The 21,237-nt window shown below is 44.4% G+C and overlaps 1 protein-coding gene across 9 annotated transcripts in view; it reads right to left on the bottom strand.

Annotated features, from left to right (window-relative positions):
• The window catches only part of PHACTR1 (phosphatase and actin regulator 1), a 558,036-nt gene that overhangs the window by 249,309 nt on the left and 287,490 nt on the right, over positions 1-21,237 (bottom strand). The window contains exon 1 of one of the 9 annotated variants that reach the window (XM_046005871.1): positions 1,445-1,722. The exons of the other annotated variants lie outside the window; for them this stretch is intronic. Within the exon in view, the coding sequence (XP_045861827.1) occupies positions 1,445-1,694 (250 nt within the window). The 5' untranslated portion in view covers positions 1,695-1,722. Of the gene's footprint in view, positions 1-1,444; positions 1,723-21,237 lie in introns of those variants that run through there. 9 annotated transcript variants of the gene reach the window in all.

Raw genomic sequence — 21,237 nt, 5'->3', positions numbered from 1 at the left:
AGGCTCTGCAAGCAGCCCACGTGGGCAGCAATACAGTCAACAGAGTGATTCATTTAATAAGTATTTTAGCCCGCATCTCAGGCTCCATTACATTCCGTGGCTTTGCCTCACCCCGTTCATCTGTGTACATTGCAGGAGTGTGGTCAGTTTATTCAGTAACCAAAGGACCAAACATATGTCCGTAAGTGTGTGCTTCCCATCCAAGGTGTTGTCCCCGTCTGGGAACCAAAGCAGCACTAGGATGCCCTACTATAGCTCTGATGTTTCTCCTGGATGCCTAGTATCATCCCCCATAAGTTCTCTTACAGTTTAATCAAAGAAAAGTATAATCACATTGGCAGGACTCTAATTTCAATAAGACACGCGTCAAGGCACCCTCACGTCACTACTGTGCCCTTCAGAGGCTCACAGTAAACAGACAAATCCTAGTTAATATCAGTTCTTCCAAAGGGAAGCCAAACCCTCCTGGTTGCTGGGAAAATCTGCCTGCCCAAGCAGGTGGGAGGGTTGGCCAGGTCATGAGCTTCTGGCTGGCTAGGAGCTAATGCTTGCTCTGCCAAATCTGCTGCCTAAAACTTTTCTGCTACCTTCACGGCCCTCGGGAGCCGGCTCCGAGAGCTGCTTTGGAACCGGCCGGAGGCTCCAGCGAAATACACAGGCGCGCCCACATCTGCAGAGGCTTAAGCCCGGTCCACGCCGAGCTGTCTCTTCTTCTTGGCTCCTTCAAACCAGAGTCGCTGGCAGCCTGGCACCCTTTCACCACCTCGCTTCAGATCCGATGTCTGTTGTGGGGGGCGGGGTAGTTCCTGGGCTCACACACACACCTGGGCTCACCTGGAAGAAGCCCCTGCAAGCCCCTCCCCCACCTCCCACATTTTGGCCATTAGGCATCGCTCCAAGAGGGGCCGGCATAGGCGCTCCAAAAATCACAGCCATGTTTTACTCTAACCAGAAATCATTCAACAACTCCACAAGTCTCCAGGGCGCTGGGCGCTGTGACCGTGGCCAAACCGCCTCTTCTAAGTGAACCCATCGGAACCCCACATCCGTCACACAGCCCAGCAAAGCCTATCGTAACGCGGGGACCGGAGGGAGAATAGCCAAGAAGCCCAGGAAGCTAAGAAAGCAGGTGTAACCACCTTTTTAAAGATAATACTGCGACCCCCGACAGCCCCCCCCAAACCCCACCTTCCCGGGAGAAAATCCCAGAGCTGGCCATTTAACTGTTTCAAACCCTTCATTTGAGGGAGCAAATACATCAACGGTATATGCTCGGACGCGGTCCGGGTTTGGTTCTGGGCAGCACTCCGCAAAGTGCCGGCCGGGCGGATGTCCCCGCAGTTCTCCAGGCGGAGACGCTGGCGGCGCCCCCAAACTGGGGACCAGCCGCGCCACCTCCCCGCCTCCAGCGCTCGCCGCCGCCCCGACGCGCCCCGGCACTCACCGTCCCGGGCGTCCTCCCCCCGACTGCAGTTGCTGCAAATGTGTTTGATCTCCTTGCCTAGTTGACAATGGATCACAAAGGACACGTTGTTGTTGTTGGGGGCGGGCTCCTTCAGGGGCTTCATCTTCAGCAAATAAAAAGCTTTCTTTTTGGGTCTCTGGGCGCTCGCTGCTGGCACCGCGCCCTCCCTGCAGCGCGGCGAGCGGAGCGCAAACCTCCCGAGCTCCGCGGCGCGCGTGGGTTCTGCCATCCGGCCCCCGGGCGCCCCGGGTCGGGCGCCGCTGGGGCCCCCGCGCGCTGCCACCCTCGCCCCGCCGCCGGGGCCAGCATGCCCCCGCCGGGCCCCGCACCCGCGTCTCTACGGCATCGCGACCGCCGCGGGGCAGGTCAGGGGAAGGCGCGGAAGGGGTCTTGACCTCGCCGCCCTCGCGGCCCCCGGGAATCCGATCCCCGCGGCCGGAGGAGGGCTTCTGGGAGGCACTCCTCGGTCGCACCTGAGCCGCGGCGCGCCCACCCCTCCCGCGGCCTCACGTGCACGGTCTCCCCCGGCAGCCCCACCCTCCGTAAATCTCAGCAGGGGCGATTTGCGCCTGCTGGGTTTTGCAGCTACCTTCACTCCCTCTGGAGCTTCGGGGCAGAACGCCAGCCTCCCCCTCCCCCTTTTCTTCAAGCCTCGCGGTGCCAAATGAAAGCAAGATGGGCCACACCGAAGGCAGCTGCGCTCGAACCCTCGGGCATGCAAGCGCCTCTCTCGTGGGCCAGAACAAATTACCGTTTTCCGGTGGGTCCAGCCCGCAGCCCTTGACTTTTCACTGGAGCCGGCAACCTGTTAGGGCATAATTGATCTTTTCACCCTCCATAAATATTCCCCAACCTGAAGGGGGCCTTCCACCAGTGTTGTTAAAACTTAAGAGTAACAAGGAGGGACCCCCTGGGTGGCTCAGTTGGTTAGGTGCCTGCCTTTGGCTCAGGTGGTGGTCTGGGCGTCCCACATCGGGCTCCCTGCTCAGCCTGCTTCTCCCTCTGCCTGCTGCTCCCCCTGCTTGTGCTCTCTCTGACAAATAAATAAATAAAATCTTAAAAAAAAAAAAAGTTAGAGTAACAAGGAACAGAAAGGACTGCTTTTAGCAATCTTCAGAAAAAACAACTTGCAACTCCCGGATCCTGGCTAATTTGGCTGAAGGTTCCTTAGCTGTCTTAGCAGGATGAATAAGGTTCATCCAGGCGAATGACATCTATCAAGATTTCCAAAGACAGAACAGTGCCTTAAATAAGGCAGACCCATGGCAATAACAGCTACAAGTTGAGCCTTTTTTGTTGTGCACTTAAAAAAATAAATCACACTCTATTACAGTAATCTGGACTCAGATATTGCGAGTCCTACATCACCTTTCAGAGAACTAAGGCTTGGAGAAGCCTCAAATCACAACCACCCTGGGTGCTTATTTTAAAATTGGAGATCTGGGGGGCCCTAACACTGGGATTCTGGTTTTGTAGGAAGTGTAGGGCCAGGAATCTGTAGCTTTAACAAGCTCCGCCCAGGTGATCTTGATGCAAAGCATAAATGGTCAAACAGGTGCTTACAGCATGGGGTGTCTAACACCAAGCCTCTTTCTCCTCACCACACTTCATTCCTTATGAACCACAACTTTTTTTTTTTTTTTTTGCAGCCCACTGAAATAGAGTCAGTTAACTGATGCACTATCACTGCTAGTTGTTTCTAGAAACTTCCACCAAATTAATTTCATAACACCCCACGACTGCTACTTCCACGAAGGGCAAGTCACTGCTAGTCTCTCCTCCAACTGGGCCAACTCTACACGTATGGTTCCCCTCACAGATGAAAGGGTCAACAGTCCACTGGGGATATTGAATGAATGTGTAATAATAAGCTTCTGGTCACCGCCATTCTGCCGCTCCGTATTGGATACCACTTCTCATTGGCAAAATGTTCGGCCCAAATCACATTGTTTCTTCTCTGTGGCGTAGTTAGGGACGCTGAGTGTCCAGTGTCATACCCTGCCCTAGGGGTAGATGACAGAGACTGAAATTCACGTGGAATTGACTTGTTGGAGTTGTGCTCTCTTTAATTACACCAGTCTCTCCCAGTGTCCACTGGGGCGGTCAGGGACCCTTCCCTTCTCACCTAGCTTACCAGCCAAACCAGCCCCAGGTAAATCTCGCTGTATCTTCCCATGGCGGATTCGTGTCACTCGGTCCCTGGCTAATTATACGCCTTATCTGAGAGATGGCAGAGTCCCCATTTGTAATGCTGGTGGAGTCTATGGTGGAAAATACTGCCTTGTGTTATAAGCAAACATTTGTTATTCTCTTTTTCAAATCCTAAGTTCCCTCCCCCAACTGTATCACTTCTTAAGTACCTCCTGAAAAACAAAACAAAACGAAACACACATCTCGGGGCTCCTGGGGGGGGGGGCTCAGTTGGTTTGGCTCAGGTTGTGATCTCAGAGCCCCACATCGGGCTCCCTGCTTAGTGGGAAGTTTGCTTCTCCCTCTTCCTCTGCCCCCCAACTCATGCGCACCCTCTCTCTCAAATAAATAAGGTCTTTAAAAAAAATCCGTACACATCTCTTCATAAATGACTTTTTTTTTTTTTAAAGATTTATTTTTTTGACAGATAGAGATTACAAGTAGGCAGAGAGGCAGGCAGAGAGAGAGAGAGAGGAGGAAGCAGGCTCCCAGCCAAGCAGAGAGCCCGATGCGGGGCTTGATCCCAGGACCCTGGGATCATGACCTGAGCCGAATGCAGAGGCTTTAACCCGCTGAGCCACCCAGGTGCCCCATAAATGACTTTTTAAAATTGCATGCCTTTCCCCCCCATACTCTGTGCCTCACAGGTCAGAACAAGAGACCCTCATAAACCCCAAATGGTCCTATTAAAACAACTAAGCCCACTGCAATCTTTTATGCACTCACTGAATACTAAACCAGACCTACAGGCTCTGGGGGTCTCTATTTTAATTGGCCAAGTGGTATAGCACAGAGAACACAGATACAACCACCAGCTTGGCTCAAATATTAAAGGCGATGCCCACTGTTATGGGGGCTCTTTATTCAAATTAAAAAGACAAAGGTAGACCTCTGAGTGCAATTCCCTTGGTTGGTGATCCATCTTCTTAAACTGCTTTTCCTGAGTCTGCAGCTTCTAATGGGCCACCTGTGGCTATTTATACTTAAATTGATAAAAATTAAATAAAATTCAATTTCAGTCCCTCCCTTGTATCTGCCACAGGTCACATGCCCGACAGTCACATGGACCTGGTGGCAACTGTGTTAGGGCAGATGGTGGAGTATTTTCATCATCACCGAAAGTTCTATTAGACCATGCTGGTCTTAGAAGCTGTAGGAATTTTAGTGTCTCAGGCGGAACCGGGAAGCTGAGGAGACTACCTTTGATTGCCACAACAGAAGGCTGGGGGAGAAAGGGCAAGGATGGGATAAAACCTCCGTGCCGGCAGCAGTTTGGAAGAAGGATGTGTCTAGTGGCTCCCAGCACTGCCTTTCCTTTTCTTAACCCTGTTCCCTACCTTGAATGCTACCTCAGTGAAGCCTTCCTCTGACACCCATGACTATAACGTCCCTATAGCTCCCAATGCCAAGGGATACCTTATCCGGGGGCTGGGTATGTGGCCTCAAAAGACACACCTGTTAATTGTGATCCTTGCCATGACGGCTCAGCTCTATTGCTGCTATGGATAACCCTCTCCCTGAATGGATAATGAAAGAAACTGGCCATCCGACAGCATTCTTTTTTTTTTTTTTCATGTCCATATAATCCGACAGCATTCTTTTTTTTTTTTTTTTTTTTTTTTTTTTATTCTTAAAGAAAGCTTTTTTTTTGGTGGGATTTCACAATTTGGAAAAGAAGGAGGGAAACACTGAAGGGAAGGAAAGCGCCAAGCATCACAGTCCCCCAAACAGAGGTTCTCAACGCTGGGCCTCATGGAGCTTGCGTGGGATTTTTACCCACATGCCAAGTGGGAAAGACTCCCCTGGGGTCACTCTCAGTGTCGCTTAGCTGCATGGCAATCTGGTTCCCATCCCTTCTTTAGGATACACATAGCTAGTAGATCCCCTTCTTAAAACTTGTTTGCGGCCCTAAGACCTGCTACTCAAAGTACAGTTCCATAGACCAGCTGATCCTGGTCACCTGGGAGCTTGGGAGAATGAAGCATCTCAAGCTGTCCTCCAGATCCTGCCTTTTAGCAAGACTTCTAGGTGATTCGGAGAGATATTAAGGTTTGAGAAGCATCCCCAAGGCATCAGCCCGGTAATAGTATTAATTGCCCTACCAGCGGAACACACATTCTGCTTCCAAAGTAAATAGCAGATAGGACCCCAGATCCCACAGAGCTTAAAATTCAGTAGGAGAGAGGATGCACTCAATGCAAGGACATATGAGGATAACAGAATCGGAGCGCCTGGGTGGGTCAGCTGGTGAAGCGTTCGACTCTTGATTTCAGCTCCGGTCATGATCTCAAGGTCATGAGATGGAGCCCCGTGTCCTTGGCTCTGCACTCAGCGGGGAGTCTGCTGGAGATTCTCTTTCTCCCTCTGCCCCTCCCCATGCTTTCTCTAAATAAATAAATAAACAAAATCTTTTAAAAAAAGAAAATAACAGAACCCACCCAGCTGAAACGTGCAAATTTATAGCTAGGAGCAGCCGGGGAGAGCTAGGCATTTAATATCTGAGTGGGAGCCATGTGTCAAGGCTGATTAAAGTAGAAGAGATAGAGCAGGTGAAGCAAGAGGCCCCTGGGCAAGTCAGCCTGAGGCAGCTGGGGGTAGAAGAGTGAGAGTCAAGGTCATAGCCATGTGGAGAACATGCAAGGTCATAGGCTAAAGGGAGTTCACGGTGATGTGGTAGGTGGGTGGGGGTCTACGATGATCTTTAGCCTGGCAGGAGTGTTACACCCAGCAAGGCAGTATGGGGAAATTGGGCTTTCCAGAAGATACCACCATGATGATGACATGAAGATAACTATAGACTTTAAAATTCCCCAAAGCCAAATAGTAGAAACCGTGTGTGTGATCAACTTGGAAGTCGGATTTTGTTCTGCTTTCTGCTTGTCTCTGCCTACCCTACTTTTAATGCTCAACAGTTATTAGGCTTAAGGGAAGTCAAAATCAAAGGGTAGACATTTGGAAATGCTCATAAAGTGCTTTGACTCTTATGAAAAAGATAGACTAGAAATACGAAATATTAATGTCAACAAAGGCAAAGCAGTGGGAAGATTCAAGAGAGGTGTGCTTAGGTAAAACCACTACACATATTACACATGTTGGATGTATAAAAAGATTGACATTTTTTCTTCCTAGCCATTTTTCTCTTCAATTTATACTCAAGCAACCCATTACATTATCTTTTCTGCTTCTGTCTCCTTTCTTTTCTTTTCTTTTCTTTTTAAGGATTTTATTTTTAAGTAATCTCAACACCCAACATTGGGTACGAACTTACAACCCCAAAATAAGTCATATGTTCTATGAACTAAGCCAGGCAGGCACCCATGTCTGTCTCCTTTCTTGTTCCTATCATCCCTGTACTGGGCTTCATGGTCATCTGCCAAAAGGTATATCCATCTCAAATCCCTGGAACATGTGAAAATATCTTTATTTGGAAAAGTTTCTTTGCAGACATAATGACGTTAAGGATCTTGTTTCTCTTTCTTTTTTTTTTTTTAAGAGAGGGAGAGCATGCTTGCTGAATGGTGGGGAGTGTGTGTGCAGAGACAGGGAGAGAAAGAATCTTTTTTTTATTAAGATTTTATTTATTATTTATTTGACAGACAGAAATCACAAATAGTCAGAGAGGCAGGCAGAGAGAGAGGAAGGGAAACAGGCTCGCTGCCGAGCAGAGAGCCCAATGTGGGGCTCGAACCCAGGACCCTGGGATCATGACCTGAGCTGAAGGCAGAGGCTTTAACCCACTGAGCCACCCAGGCGCCCCAAAGATTTTTTTTTTTTTAAAGATTTTATTTATTTGACAGACAGAGATCACAAGTAGGCAGAGAGACAGGCAGAGAGAGAGGGAAGCAGGCTCCTGGCTGAGCAGAGAGCCCGATGCGGGGCTCGATCCCAGGACCCTGAGATCATGACCTGAGCCGAAGGCAGAGGCTTAACCCTCTGAGCCACCCAGGTGCCCGGAGAGAAAGAATCTTAAGCAGGCTCCATGCTCACTGTGGAGCCTGACATGGGGCTCGATCTCACAACCCCGAGATCATAACCTGAGCTGAAATCAAGAGTCAGACACTTACAGACTGAGCCACCCAGGTGCCCTGAAGTTAAGGATCTTGTAACGAGGAGATCATCCTGGATTATCTGGGTGGTCCTGAATCCAATGACAAGTGTCTTCATGAAATCGAAGAGACCCACACAATCGGCAGGACAACACAGGCAGGAAACGAAAAGGCAACAGAAAAACCGAGGCAGAGCCTGGAATGGGGTAGTCTCAAGAAATGCCACAGTCACCAGAAGCTGGAAGAAGGTGAGCAGTAGAATCTCCCAGGGGGGATGGTCCCAGCCCACCCCTTAAAATCAGACTTGTGGTCTCCAGATCTGCGGGAGGATAAGAATCTGCTGCTTTTTTTTTTTTTTAAGATTTTATTTATTTATATGACAGACAGCGATCACAAGCAGGCAGAGGGGCAGGCAGAGAGAGAGGAGGAAGCAGGCTCCCCGCGGAGCGGAGAGCCCGATGCGGGGCTCGATCCCACGACCCTGGGATCATGACCCGAGCTGAAGGCAGAGGCCTTAACCCACTGAGCCACCCAGGCACCCCAGAATCTGCTGCTTTAAGCCTCCAATTTTGTGCTAATTTTTGACAGCAGCCCTAGAAAATTAATCCACTCCTTAAATATTAGCAGTATGTTATATTTCTAATTTAAGAAAAACATCTATTTTTTTCTAAGTTTGATCTAAATGTGTGCTGTGTTAAAACCAGAACTGTAAGCTAATCTACCAAATACATATTTAAGAACAGGGTTAAAAATGACTTCCAAATGGTTTACGACACAGCACTGTGCTCCACTCACGCTACTTGTGTGTGTGTGTGTGTGTGTGTGTGTGTGGTGTGGTTTCTGCTCCTGTTTTTACAGATGCTGGAATGGAAGGAGACTTTCATCAAGAAGGGGATAGAGCTTCCTGGCTTTTTTATATTTAGTAGAATGCATTTGTATGCTGAGCAAGGAGACATGAGCAGAGTCGGCTGCGGGAGGCCAGTGAGAATTCTTCAGGCAACACGTGACGTGCGAGGCGAGCTCAGACCCAGCCCTCTGCCCGGTGGGGCTGTAGGCATTGTTGATGGCTGGCTGTTCTAATAGGGGCAGTATCCTTTCCAACTCCTGCAAGTCCACTTATTAAATATTTTGAATGTCACTCCTGTAGAGAAACGTTAGAAAGCAGCTGCACGACTGGCAAACTTTAATTCTCCTTTTACAAGAATGGTTTCTCCCACGATGTTCTTCTTAAGAATGTGTAGTGGAGCCCATAGCAAACATTCTCCTGGATTTAGCTTTCCCTTATTATTTCTTAATCCAACCTGGCAGGTTTTCTGGTATAAGAGCCAGAGAGCAGTCCATGGACAGGTGCTTTGAAGAATCAATTTCAGATGTCTGTTTCTTGAACTTGAGTTCTTAAAAATATAGTTGAGACATCTCAATGCTGTGAGCAGTTTGTATGTGTGTGTGGGAGTGTGTGTGTGTGTGTTTGTGGGATTTTTGTTTTGTTTTGCTTTAGCTAAGGGTTTGCTTCCCCCGCCACCCCCAAAAAATAACTGAATAAAGAGCAATTTTCCTTCTAGGGTTGTGGTAATTATGCTTACTAAGGGGTTGTTCTGTGCAAAGTGTTCTACAAACACTTAGGAGATAGCAACCCCATGAGAAGGGAAGATTGGAAGCATTTAGACCAAATAGGTGGCCACAGAGGTGATTCGAAGGACAATAGTTATAGCTTGATTACAGTGTTATCTGGCAATGTTTCTTTCTCTTTCTGCATTGTCATGGGTGGGAGGAGGACTGGGGTGGTCTAGCTCTCAAGTCCAAAGAAGAGGACCTTTGACTGAGGTCAGAGTGCATCTAATCTTTGTGGCTGGGATGGAGAAATCACTCTGGTGGGCCTTTTTGGCAGGGTATTATGTCAAGCATCTTTACAGTCTATATTGCTGATACCCAAGGAAAGCTTTCAGTCTACATTTTAAAATTTGGGATCAGGTATTTCTATTAATATCCAGGGGAGGGGCACCTGGGTGGCTCAGTGGGTTAAGCCTCTGCCTTCGGCTCCGGTCATGATCCCAGCGTCCTGGGATTGAGCCCCTCATTGGACTCTCTGCTCAGCAGAGAGCCTGCTTCCCCCTCTCTCTGCCTGCCTCTCTGCCTACTTGTGATCTCTGTCTGTCAAACAGATAAATAAAATCTTAAAAAAATATATCCAGGGGAAGACAGGATTGAATAGGTAGAGGATGAGAATTGTTTGTTTTTCTAAGATTTTATTTAATTGAGAGAGAGAGAGAGAGAAAATGCATGAGCAGTGGTAGGATGGGGGGCGGCAGGCAGAGAGAGGGGGAAGCAGGCTCCTCGTTGAGCAGGGAGCCCGGTAAGGGCTCCATTCCAGGACTCTGAGATCATAACCTGAGCTGAAGTCAGACACTTAACCTACTGAGCTACCAAGGCCCTCCAAGAATCGTTAAAGATGAGTAAGTGAGAAGTCTATTGTTCCAAAGTAGTCCGTTTCTTTACATTTTGCTCCAAATCATAAGTCCCATATTAAATGACATTTATAGGGGCGCCTGTGTGGCTCAGTGGGTTAAGCCACTGCCTTCGGCTCAGGTAATGATCTCAGGGTCCTGGGATCGAGTCCTGCATTGGCCTTTCTGCTCAGTGGGGAGCCTGCTTCCCTCTCTCTCTCTCTCTGCCTGCCTCTCTGACTACTTGTGATCTTTCTCTGTCGAATAAATAAAATCTTTTAAAAAATGACATTTATAACCACAGCCTTGTGTTTCTTTCTAGAAACAGGTTGATTTGGGCAATTGAGACACTTTTGGATATTTATCTTACAGAATAAAAGCACCTGAACCTAGAGATCCCATTAAGTGTATTTATATTGCAATAAAGTTAAAAAGTCTGCTGGTAAAAAATGGCAGCATAAATTACGGTATGTTTAAAGCATGATGCCACTAAATGAATTCCATCTGAACAAATCGGCCTGGAAGGATGTCCACAATGTATTGTTAATGAGAAAATTCATATACAAAGAACTGACTCATTTCTGTAAGACATATATGGTGACATCAGTATTATTCTCCAAATATTTCTGATTCGCTACCTTCAAGTACACGGTAGGATTGCAATTTACACATGCAACCCCCTTGAGGGTAACCGACGGAACCAGGTGGCCAATTCGAACCTCGGAGTGATGAGCTGAAGTTCGAGAGAGCAGCTGCTGCTTTCTTTTGTGTTCTGAAGTCAGCCGACCCCACCTGCCGACCCACAAGGGCCACACAGTATGAGAAATGAACTTGCGCTGTTCTAAGCTGCTGAAATTTCAGTGTGGGTTTAACTGAAGAGTAATCTAGCCTATCAAGACTAGTACGACAAAGACAAATGTGGGTGAGAGACGTATTTGTGTGTGTTTGTATATTATCTATCCCTTTATTTAGCTATCACACCAACATCATAAAATGGAACTATTATTTCCATTTTACGCTTCAGGAAACAGAAGCTGGATAAGATTAAGTGAATTTCATGGGTTACACAGTTAGCATTTGGCAGTTAGAAATCTGGGCCAAAATATGTTAAACTGCAAAGCATACTTTTCCTTCTCCATCCATCCCACTGACACACAGAGGTGCTAGGTGCTAGGTGATTTTCCTTCAGATGACCCTCAGCACTATTTGGGGATAGAAATATACAGCTTCATGAAACACAGCCAAGAAGGGTTATCAGGATACAGGCTTGGGACACAGAAGCCTTGCTTGCCAGGTAGAGCAGAGCTTACTGGGGGTAAAGAGGACAGGGTAAAAATAGGATGTACAGTTTCTCACCCATCATCCATATGGGCAGATTCCTGCTGTTTACCTCTTGAAACAGACTGCGGCTGATCCTCACTGATGGTATCCTTTTAGGGCTGGGATTATATCCACAGTGTGCTGAGCCCTTCAGGACTGTCTGACAATAGCTCAGGATCAGCTAATGATAATTGGTCATTAGGACCGAATCACAATTGTGTTTGTACAGAGCAGGTGCAGAAACAAGGTAATAGGATAATGTGACATTGGCAAGAAATACAAATTGGCCCTCTGCGCCCCCCCTTTTATTTCCAAGTGTGAGAACTTTAGTTATACAAGAAACATAATTGCGGTGTGAGTACCTGTGAGTTGCCAGCAATGGGGAGTTTTGAAGTGGATACTGCAGGTGCATAAATGTATGACATGCAAATTATTTCTTCCACGGAAAGTAAGACGGTCTAATTCACTGAGGGAAACATTACAATATGCTCTAAGACTCGCAAAATGAATGATCAAAGGCCTATATCTGCTTCGAACAAGACAAGTTGTTCTCTTTCCAAAACGCAAGGATCCTGGGATCTAGTGAGCTTCCAAAACTGTGTGTGTGTGTGTGTGTGTGTTTCCAGTAGAGAAGCCTTGCTGAAGAAGAACTGTATTTAGTTTTATACATTATATGTCAGTAGAGCTCCTCCGTGATAACCTATTGTTTTCGCACAAATTATTCTAACAAGAGTTTGTAGCCATGTTACGTGGGAAAGGAATGTTATTTACAGGACGGGAAGGCTACATGAAAAAGCTAAAAAGAGTCTAAAGAGAGATCACACAGAATGTGCTATTGGAATTTAAGAATAGAAGAGCAGATACACTTGTATATAGAGATGAAGATATCCTCTAAAAACCCACTCGGGGTCACCGTGATGAGTCTGCAGGGAAAAAGTCCATTGTAGGGGGAGGGAGGGAGGGACACATCCCTTGGTGAGTTTCCACAGTGTTTGTGAAACTCTGCTGGGCTTTTTCCTAATAAATATACTAATGTTTTTATTTACGTACTTATTTATAAAATATATGCAATAACAAATACATCAGCTATTATATATTAAAATTAAATCTTAAATAATACTGTATATTTTATACATGTCTTCTATTTTTAATTTTAAAATTCTCAGGTAATCCTCACCACGATTCTAAGATGTGAGGTGTTCCCAACACCATCTGACAAAGAAGGATCCAGGGAAATGAGAGAATTTGCACAAAGCTGTAGCTTGTGAACAAGGCAGAGCCCAGATCTGCAAGGAATGCAAGCCATTCACCATTCAGACACAGTCACTCTCCACTGCATCATGCTGCTGTCCAGAAATGTGCCCACAGGAAAGAAGCTGTAGTGAAGGTAAAAATATCCTTCTAAGCCGACCCAGGAAGATATTCCTGGAGGGCTTCTTAAAGATGAAGGGCAAGGGGCGCCTGGGTGGCTCAGTGGATTAAGCGCTGCCTTTGGCTCAGGTCATGATCTCAGGGTCCTGGGATCGAGCCCCGCATCGGGCTCTCTGCTCCGCAGAGAGCCTGTTTCCTCCTGTCTCTCTGCCTGCCTCTCTGCCTACTTATGATCTCTCTCTCTGTCAAATAAATAAATAAAATCTTTTAAAAAAAAAGAAGGGCAAGCTTGCTATATTCATTAAGATCTGCCCATTTACACTGGAAGTCAATCTACTTTTTCCATTTTCTGGATTAAAAAAAGAAACCCAAATGAACACTCTTTCATTCACAAATTTTGTAATTTATGTTTAAAAACATTGTAACACATGCCCTTTTCCCCTTGCAATACAGGAGGTAAAAAAAAAAAAAAGAGTTATTAAGCTCTTGATGAAAATTATCAACTCCTAGAGGACATGTGGGTTATGATAAAAGATGAAGGAAACATCCAGAATCTATAAACATCAAATCAACATATTTTTCTATAATACCAAACATAATGAATAGAAACTATTTAAAGTAAATCTGGCCAAAAACTTTAACTTAGTGAAGTCCCATTTCCAGATTCCCTTCCTTTTCCAAAATTGACAATATGTCAGGGGGCACCTGGAGCCCAGGTTAAGATCCCCTGATTTCTTCTTCTTTTAAAAGGATTTGATTGATTGATTGATTGATTGAGAGTGTGTGAGCACTCGTGAGGTGGCGGGTGGCAGAGGGAGAGAGAGAATCTTAAGCAGACTCTGTGCTGAGCATAGAGCCCTACACGACTTTGATCTCACAGCCCTGAGATCATGACCCGAGTCAAAATCAGGAGTCTGATGCTTAACCGACTGAGCCACCCAGGTACCCCAAGTTCCTGCTTTCAAGAAAACAACCATGCCTTCCCAGGCAAGTGTCCCCCAGATCTGTCAATTCCTTGAAGGCAAAGAAATGCCTTCCAGCCTTCTAAATCCTGATCACAACTTTACCTTAAAAATAAAACATTCCTGTTTTGCTTGCAAGAGAAAAATGCAGACTCTGCTCCACAGCAGAAACCTGCCATTCCAAAAGTCAAAAGTTCTCAGACGTGCTGAAGGCATTAGTGTGTATGAATTACAAGCATGACTCATAAAGTTTCCGGCTAATATGTCCATGAGCCCACACAGGGCATGTCTGTATATTAGGATCTGCTCATTTTTCTTAAGTGGTGCATATTAAGTCAACTGTGAGCTGTTTAGAACCCTTTATACATGGTTTGGGAACTATTACCCGTCATTATACTCATGTAGAGTGAACTCCCAAGGCGGGCATTGGCAAAACTAAGCTTAGTTTTTGACAGTTACACATGATCAACCCACAATTGACATCATGTCAGTCCTCAGTAGCCTTTGAAACAGAGACAGGCTTTGTTTCTGTTACTGGGCTTTGAAGTCAAGGGCAATAGAGAAGCCATGATCAATCACAGTACTGTAATGTGTAATGTAAGTTTCTGCTTACATTTTTCTTTGGGTTTTGTTAAACATGTAAATAATGAGAGACACAGATACGTCCACGTGTAATGGTGGAATAGAAACAGAACTGAGCTATTCTGCTATGAATAAATATTTACAAATGAGGATAAGAATGAGCAGAAATGTATAAAATGCTTTCTAGTGCATGCTGGCGTTTTGCCAAGTCAAGAAAGAAACTGGACAGCTGGGCTAACATAGCAGGCATTTTTGCCTTAACCTGAGACACTGTGTTTGCTAACAGAGATGAGCACTGTGCCGCTGTGTTCTCTAACATGACCTTAGCTCAGAACTATAAAAGAGGGACAAGAGGGGCACCTGGGTGGCTCACTTAAGCATCTGTGTCTGCCTCAGGTCATGATCCTGGGAGTCCCAGGATCAAGCCCCGCCTCCTGCTCCCTGCTCAGCGGCCAGGGCAGGGGATGTAGCTCTCTTTCTCTTTCAAATAAAGAAAAATTAAAAAGGGTCGAGATCGGTAATGCAGGAAAGAAAGGGCCCATTCCAAGAAACTAAATAGTTCGGGATGTTCATTATAAATACAAGGATAAGTTTGATAACATGAAGGGACTGCCCAGAACTCTTTAGATTGCTAATTGGTTTGTTTTTTTTTTTTTTTAATTTATTTTTATTTGTTTATTTACAGCATAACAGTGTTCATTGTTTTGGCATCACACCCAGTGCTCTATGCAGTAAGTGCCCTCCCTATTGCTAATTGTTGGAGGAAGGAATGAAGGAGTCAATGGAATCCTGAACTGCAAATCCCAACTGAAGCCACCACGCCCCCCAATCACCTGCCGGCCACGCCCCCAATCACCTCGGGACACAGACGTCCGGTGATAACATTCTTAGAAACGAGAGGACTTCTTCCTGGACATTTTGATTTACTTACGGGTCAAGCATGACCGGAGGATCAGGAAACACAAAGCTTTCCAACCAAAATGAGAAGGAAAAGAGCAGACCACAGACAAGAGAGCACTTCCCCAAAGGGAGGGGACACTATGTATTAGAGTTCTCGCGTCCAGCTGCCGCATTTTTCTGAAGAGGTGGAGTTGAGTAAAAAACTAAACTTCAGAACATTATAGAGAATCCTCGAAAAAGACTTGACTGTTTACCTGAGCTAGTGCAGGTGGTGGTGCTGGGGGAAAGGCAGGAGTCAAATCGATTTGGAATGTGTAGGGTCATATTTTCAAATCTGACAGTCTGGCCCCAAACCTTTCTCTTCGTTTCCTTGTGCAGACGGTTTCTCCTTCCCAGGTCAGTCATTCCTCCCTGCCACTTGGACTTGAATCCTCTCACCTCATCGATGGAGAGATCTTGTTACTCCATCTTGGGCACACAGTGACCAAGCCTTATGCCTAACCAAGTAAGCCACCAGGGGCCCTAAGAATTTCTTTAAAAGTCTAAAAACAGAACACAACTTTAACAACTGATAACAATGGACAGAAATAGGAGCAAGCGTTTGCAGAAGAAATCTGAATACCTAATAGGTAAACAGGATAGAGCAATTAAATCACACCCAGAAGACTGAGAAACAAAATATTGGTCATACCAAGTGGTGGTGATATGTGTTCTTCACCTTAATTCTTTTCTCACTTGTGATAAAAGTCCCCAGAGCCAGGGTGGGTCAGATGACACCCCCATCTCACTCTTCAAAACATGAATTCATTTTATAATCAAGAACCTATTAAGGGACACCTGGGTGGCTCAGTCAGTTAAGCGTCTGCCTTCAGCTCAGGTCCTGATCCCAGGGTCTTGGGATTGAGTTCCGCATACAGGCTCCCTGCTCCTTGGGGTGCCTGCTTCTCCCTCAGCCTCTGCCTGCCACTCTTCTTGTGCTCACTCTCTCTGTCAAATAAATAAAATCTTTTTAAAAAGAACCCATTAAAATAATGTATAATACATTAAACACCCATATGCATATTTCACAGCATTACTTTCATGATATTTTCTACCAATGAACCATGAACTGTCTGTGGACACAGTCTTCCCCTCTGACTCCTTCATAAATCTTTTCTAGGAATCAATTCTCCCAGAAAGCCAACCGAATTGACATGGATTGCAAAGATAAAACCTTCCGAGTGGCCTGCCGTCAAAGTGATCCATTCATTCTCTGGGGGATAAAAGGAGGGGATTGGACTGGTAGATGGTTGCTAAGATGATCTTTCCAAAAATGCAATCTTTGACTCTAATAGTTGATACATTACCTCTAGAAGAAGGTCTCGGGAAGAAAGAAACATAAAAAAATATTGACTGTGTTGGAAGAGGGAAATGACATTCTAGATAGAAGTATAAGCTTTTGGGGAATATTTAACTCTCCTGAGCTATCAAATCTTGACCTACAGCCAAGACAGGCCAAATCTTCCTCTGTAGCCACATCCACTGCTTGCGTCTCCCACCACTTCATGGCGACTCTGAGTGACTCCCCCTCCCCAAGCACGATGCCTTCTCATGGCTTCCCATGTGCTGCTTCCTCATCTGGAAGATCTTCCCCTTCCCCTTTCCTCTCCCAGGAGCCTCTTTCTCATCCATATCACAGCATCAAGAGTGCCATTTTGGAAGGCTCCCTTAGCACACTTGGGGCAGACAGAGCTACCTGCTCTCGGTCCCCAGAGCCACCCGGGAACCAGCTACTAACGGGCCATGGAGGGTCACTTCTGTAAATATTATTTTAATATATTTCAAAGACACAGAAAAAGACAGTGAATCCAACTCAACTGTCATTCAGATTTAAAAGTGTTAACATTGGTTCTAGTTGTATTAGTGCTTTAAAAAGAATACAAAGGACTACAACTTAAAGCTTTAGTGAAATCTAATTCTCACTTCTTTTCTCCAGTTGGTGAATGGTGAGGATTCATCTATCCTCACTTCTCTTCTCACCCCCTTTCCCAGAAACAACTACTCCCCTGATGTTGACGTGTGCGTATCCCATCCATATTCTTGTTCTCTTAGTGTATGTGTATGTGTTTGCAAGCATTGCATATTCCTGCTTTGTGGTTTCAAATGTATATAAGCAGTATCACGTTTGCACCTGGGTGGCTCAGTGGGTTAAGCCTCTGCCTTTGGCTCAGGTCATGATCTCAGGGTCCTGGGATTGAGCCCCGCATCGGGCTCTCTGCTCAGCGGGGAGCCTGCTTCCCTCGCTCTCTCTCTCTCTGCCTACTGGTGATCTCTCTGTCAAATAAATAATAAATATCAAATAAATGTCAAATAAATAAAATCTTTAAAAAAGAATCATTTTCTAACATTCTATATTGAAGGCAATGTTGTATTTTAAGATTATTGCATGCTGAGTCATGTACATTGGGTCCATTCATGTTTCCTGCTGTCTTGGTATTCTGATAAAGAATTATATCACAATTTATTTCCAGATTCCCTCACAGAGGGCTAGTTAGTTGGGATCTAACTTTAGGGTTAATTACAAGGAATTCTTCAGGGAGCATCCTTGTATAATAATCTCTCTAAGGAATGTAAAATTTGAATAGCCCTGCCATAGTATATGCCCATCTTTAGCTTAACTGGAATTTGGCAGCTCTCAAAGTGACGGTAACAATTACATCATTCCCTCAGTAGTGTATGAAAGTTTCCCTTTCCACCTCACCACCACTTGGTATTATGTGGAATCAGTTTCTTTCTCAGTGTTCTGGGTGTGATTTAATTGCTTTATCCTGATTACCTATTAGGTATTTAATTTCTTCTGCAAACTGCTTACTCCTATTTCTGTCCATTGTTATCAGTCGTTGAAGTTGTGCTCTGATTTTAGACTTTTAAAGAAATTCTTAGGGCCCCTGAATGGCTTACTTGGTTAGGCATATGACTCTTGAGCTCAACTCAGGTCTGGATCTCAGGGTTCTGTGTTCAAGACCCAGGTTGGGCTCCACTCTGGCTGTGGAGCCTTAAAAAAAAAAAAAGAATAGAAATTCTTTCAATGATGAGGTTATACAACTGTCACTTATGTTTTCTTTTAATAGTTTTAAGGCTTTGCTTTATATATTTAGGTAATTAATCTATCTGGAATTTGTTTTTATACACGTGAGCTAGAAACCCCACTTTGTTTCTTCTTCAATATGGAGCACTTTTTTCCTGATTACTGTTTATTGTACAGCACATTCTTTCCTCATTGATTTATAAAGCTACTTTTGTTTTACTCCAATGTATTGAGTTATATTGAACCGTTTTTATGTATCTATTGAGATAATCATTTTCTTTTTCTTTGATAAATTTGGTGAAATTCTAAATAGAATTCCTAGGTTAAACCAACCTCACATTCCTGGAATAATTCTAACTGGCTTTTAGTATCTTAGTAGCTCGCTGGCTTTGTTTTCAAATATTTAGTATTTTTGTGCTTACATTCATAAATTTCTGCCTTATATGGTCCTTGCTCAGGGTTGTATTCCTTCCTTTTGAAATTGTATAAGATGGAGATGACATCTTTATTCTGTAGAACAGCTTTTATAACTTTAAGATAACCCCCTTTTTTTTTAATTGTTTTTGGTTTTTTTAGTGAGAGAGAGCAGAGAGTGTGAACAGGGGTGGGGAGAAGTGAGAGAGAATCTTAAGCAGTCTCCATGCTCAGTGTGGAGTCTGATGCGGGACTCGACTGCACAACCCTGAGATCATGACCTGAGCTGAAATCAAGAGTCAGACGCTCAACCAACTGAGCTACCCAGGTGCCCCAAAGATAACCCCTCTTGAATGCTCATTAAAACTCACCAGCAAAACCTTCTAGTACTATCGATTTCTGGTTTGCAGACTTTAAAAAAAAATTATTATTATTATGGATTCAGTTTCTTTAGAAACTGTAGAGATTTCAGTTGCCTATTGGTTGATAACTGGTAATTTACAGTTTATCTAGAAAATTCCTCATTTTACCTACATTTTCAAATTTACTGGCATAAACTTGATCATAATAATCCCTTAAGACATTTTAAAATTTTCTGTTAAAAATGCTCCACTAATATTCTTTGTATGTTCCTACTTTAGCTTTGTTCTCGATGAATCTTGCCAGAAATTTGACTATTTTATTACTGTTTTCCAAACACTAGCTTTGCTTTGAGTCTTTTATGGTATCTTGGTTTTCCTTCCCATTAAGTTCTTTTATTTCCCTTCTTCTTCCTTGGGTTAGCTCTGTTGTAACCTTTCTTACAAGTCCTACATCACCTTATTGTTATTATTTTCCATATCTCTTAATACATATGTTTATTATTTCTCTAGACTTCATTTTAAGTGACTTCCTTAGATTATCCAGTTCACTGAGTCTCTCTTCAACTGTGTCTATTCTGTTATTGAATCCAGCTTCTTATAGTTTCCAAGACTATATTTTTCATTTCTAGATGTTGTATTTCCTTTTCTAGTCTGCCTCTTGTTTTTCATAGTTGTCTGTTCTTTCATGATTGCTTCTATTTTTTTAATTTTCTTATTGTAAGCATCCATATTTTATAATCTCTAGATTTGTCTCCTATTTCTAGTTCTTCCTTTATTGTATCTACAGACCCTCCTTCTCGTGGTCTATCTCTTCATGTGACTCTGAGTTTTTCACTGTGAAATTATGCTCAATGGATGGTTTTTCATTCCCTATAGATTTTTCATTTGCTTCTATAGTATCCCTGAGATTTCAATGGCCTGGGGATGGGGGGGAAATACGTTTACTTTTAGCACTGGGATTCCCAAATCTTATTAGCAGTATAAATTCTCAAATCCCTAACATAAAGACTGGGACAGGTTTGCAGTTTTGATTTATCCTAGGGGCATTCCTGCTTATACCCAGATCCCTAGAACTTAAGGCTCCTCACTACTTCCTTGACTTCACAGGCAAAAAAAAAAAAAAAAAAAAAAAAAAAATCCTTTTTGTTTTTAATTGCCCTATTTCAGGTTTAAGTGTGGGAAGACCCTTAAGGAAACTTCCTGTAAGCAGGGTCTTTGCTCATTGCTTTAAGCAAGGTCAAGGCCACATTTCTCATCCCTCAATTGGGCATTGGAACTCTAGCCCTCAATGTCTAGGGTGTATATCCAGGCCAGGCACGCGGGGGAATGTCACTTCAGTTGTCAGTATTGCTGAAAGTCCTTCTAATTGTGTCTCTGCATATTTGTTTCCCTCACTGTCAGTAAGCATCGCTAAAACAAGAACCACAGTTTATTACCTATCATTCTACTCCACGCTGCTTCCTTAGCTTCTGGCATAGTCCTGGTACTTGGTACACAGGAGCTTGGTAAATACTGGATGGATAGGTGGATGGATGGATGGATGGATGGATGGATGGATGGATGGATGATAACTTTAACATAGATGAGTTTGATATCTACTAAAAAGTTCCCTACAGTTGTCATTTGCAGCATGATGTAGAATATTTCCAAGACACAGACAGGAGATGTGTCAAAGAAGGAGGATTGGAGAGAGACCCTTGAAGATTTCTGTGGTATCTGATCTGACCCAGTCTGCAACTAGTTTTCTCCTTCACTGAAACATTGTGTAAATTAAATAATTAAAACTATATTAAGAGCCAAGAATAGCACTCTGGTGCTATATATAGCTTCTGGCTACCTAGTTATGCAGAGCGCTGAAATGAGGCAAGAAGCTTTTTGACAATTTAATTAACATCTTCTTAGATCTTCAATTTCTTAAAAACACTGGGATGCTTCATTTTCAAGGTGCTTACAGTGCAAGAGGAAGGTGCTCTGATTTGTCCTTCAACATCTATCACTGAGGGATTCGGGCAGGGAACTAGGAGGAGGGAGAAAGAGGGAAGGAGAGTCTTGTCTTTTATTAACCTAGGACTTGTCCTTTTGCTCACCTTCCTTTAAGTCAGCGGTTTACCTTC

The sequence above is a fragment of the Meles meles genome, chromosome 5 (assembly GCF_922984935.1).
Source record: "Meles meles chromosome 5, mMelMel3.1 paternal haplotype, whole genome shotgun sequence".
Taxonomy (NCBI): Eukaryota; Metazoa; Chordata; class Mammalia; order Carnivora; family Mustelidae; genus Meles; species Meles meles.
This window is presented reverse-complemented; position numbering and strand designations above follow the sequence as displayed.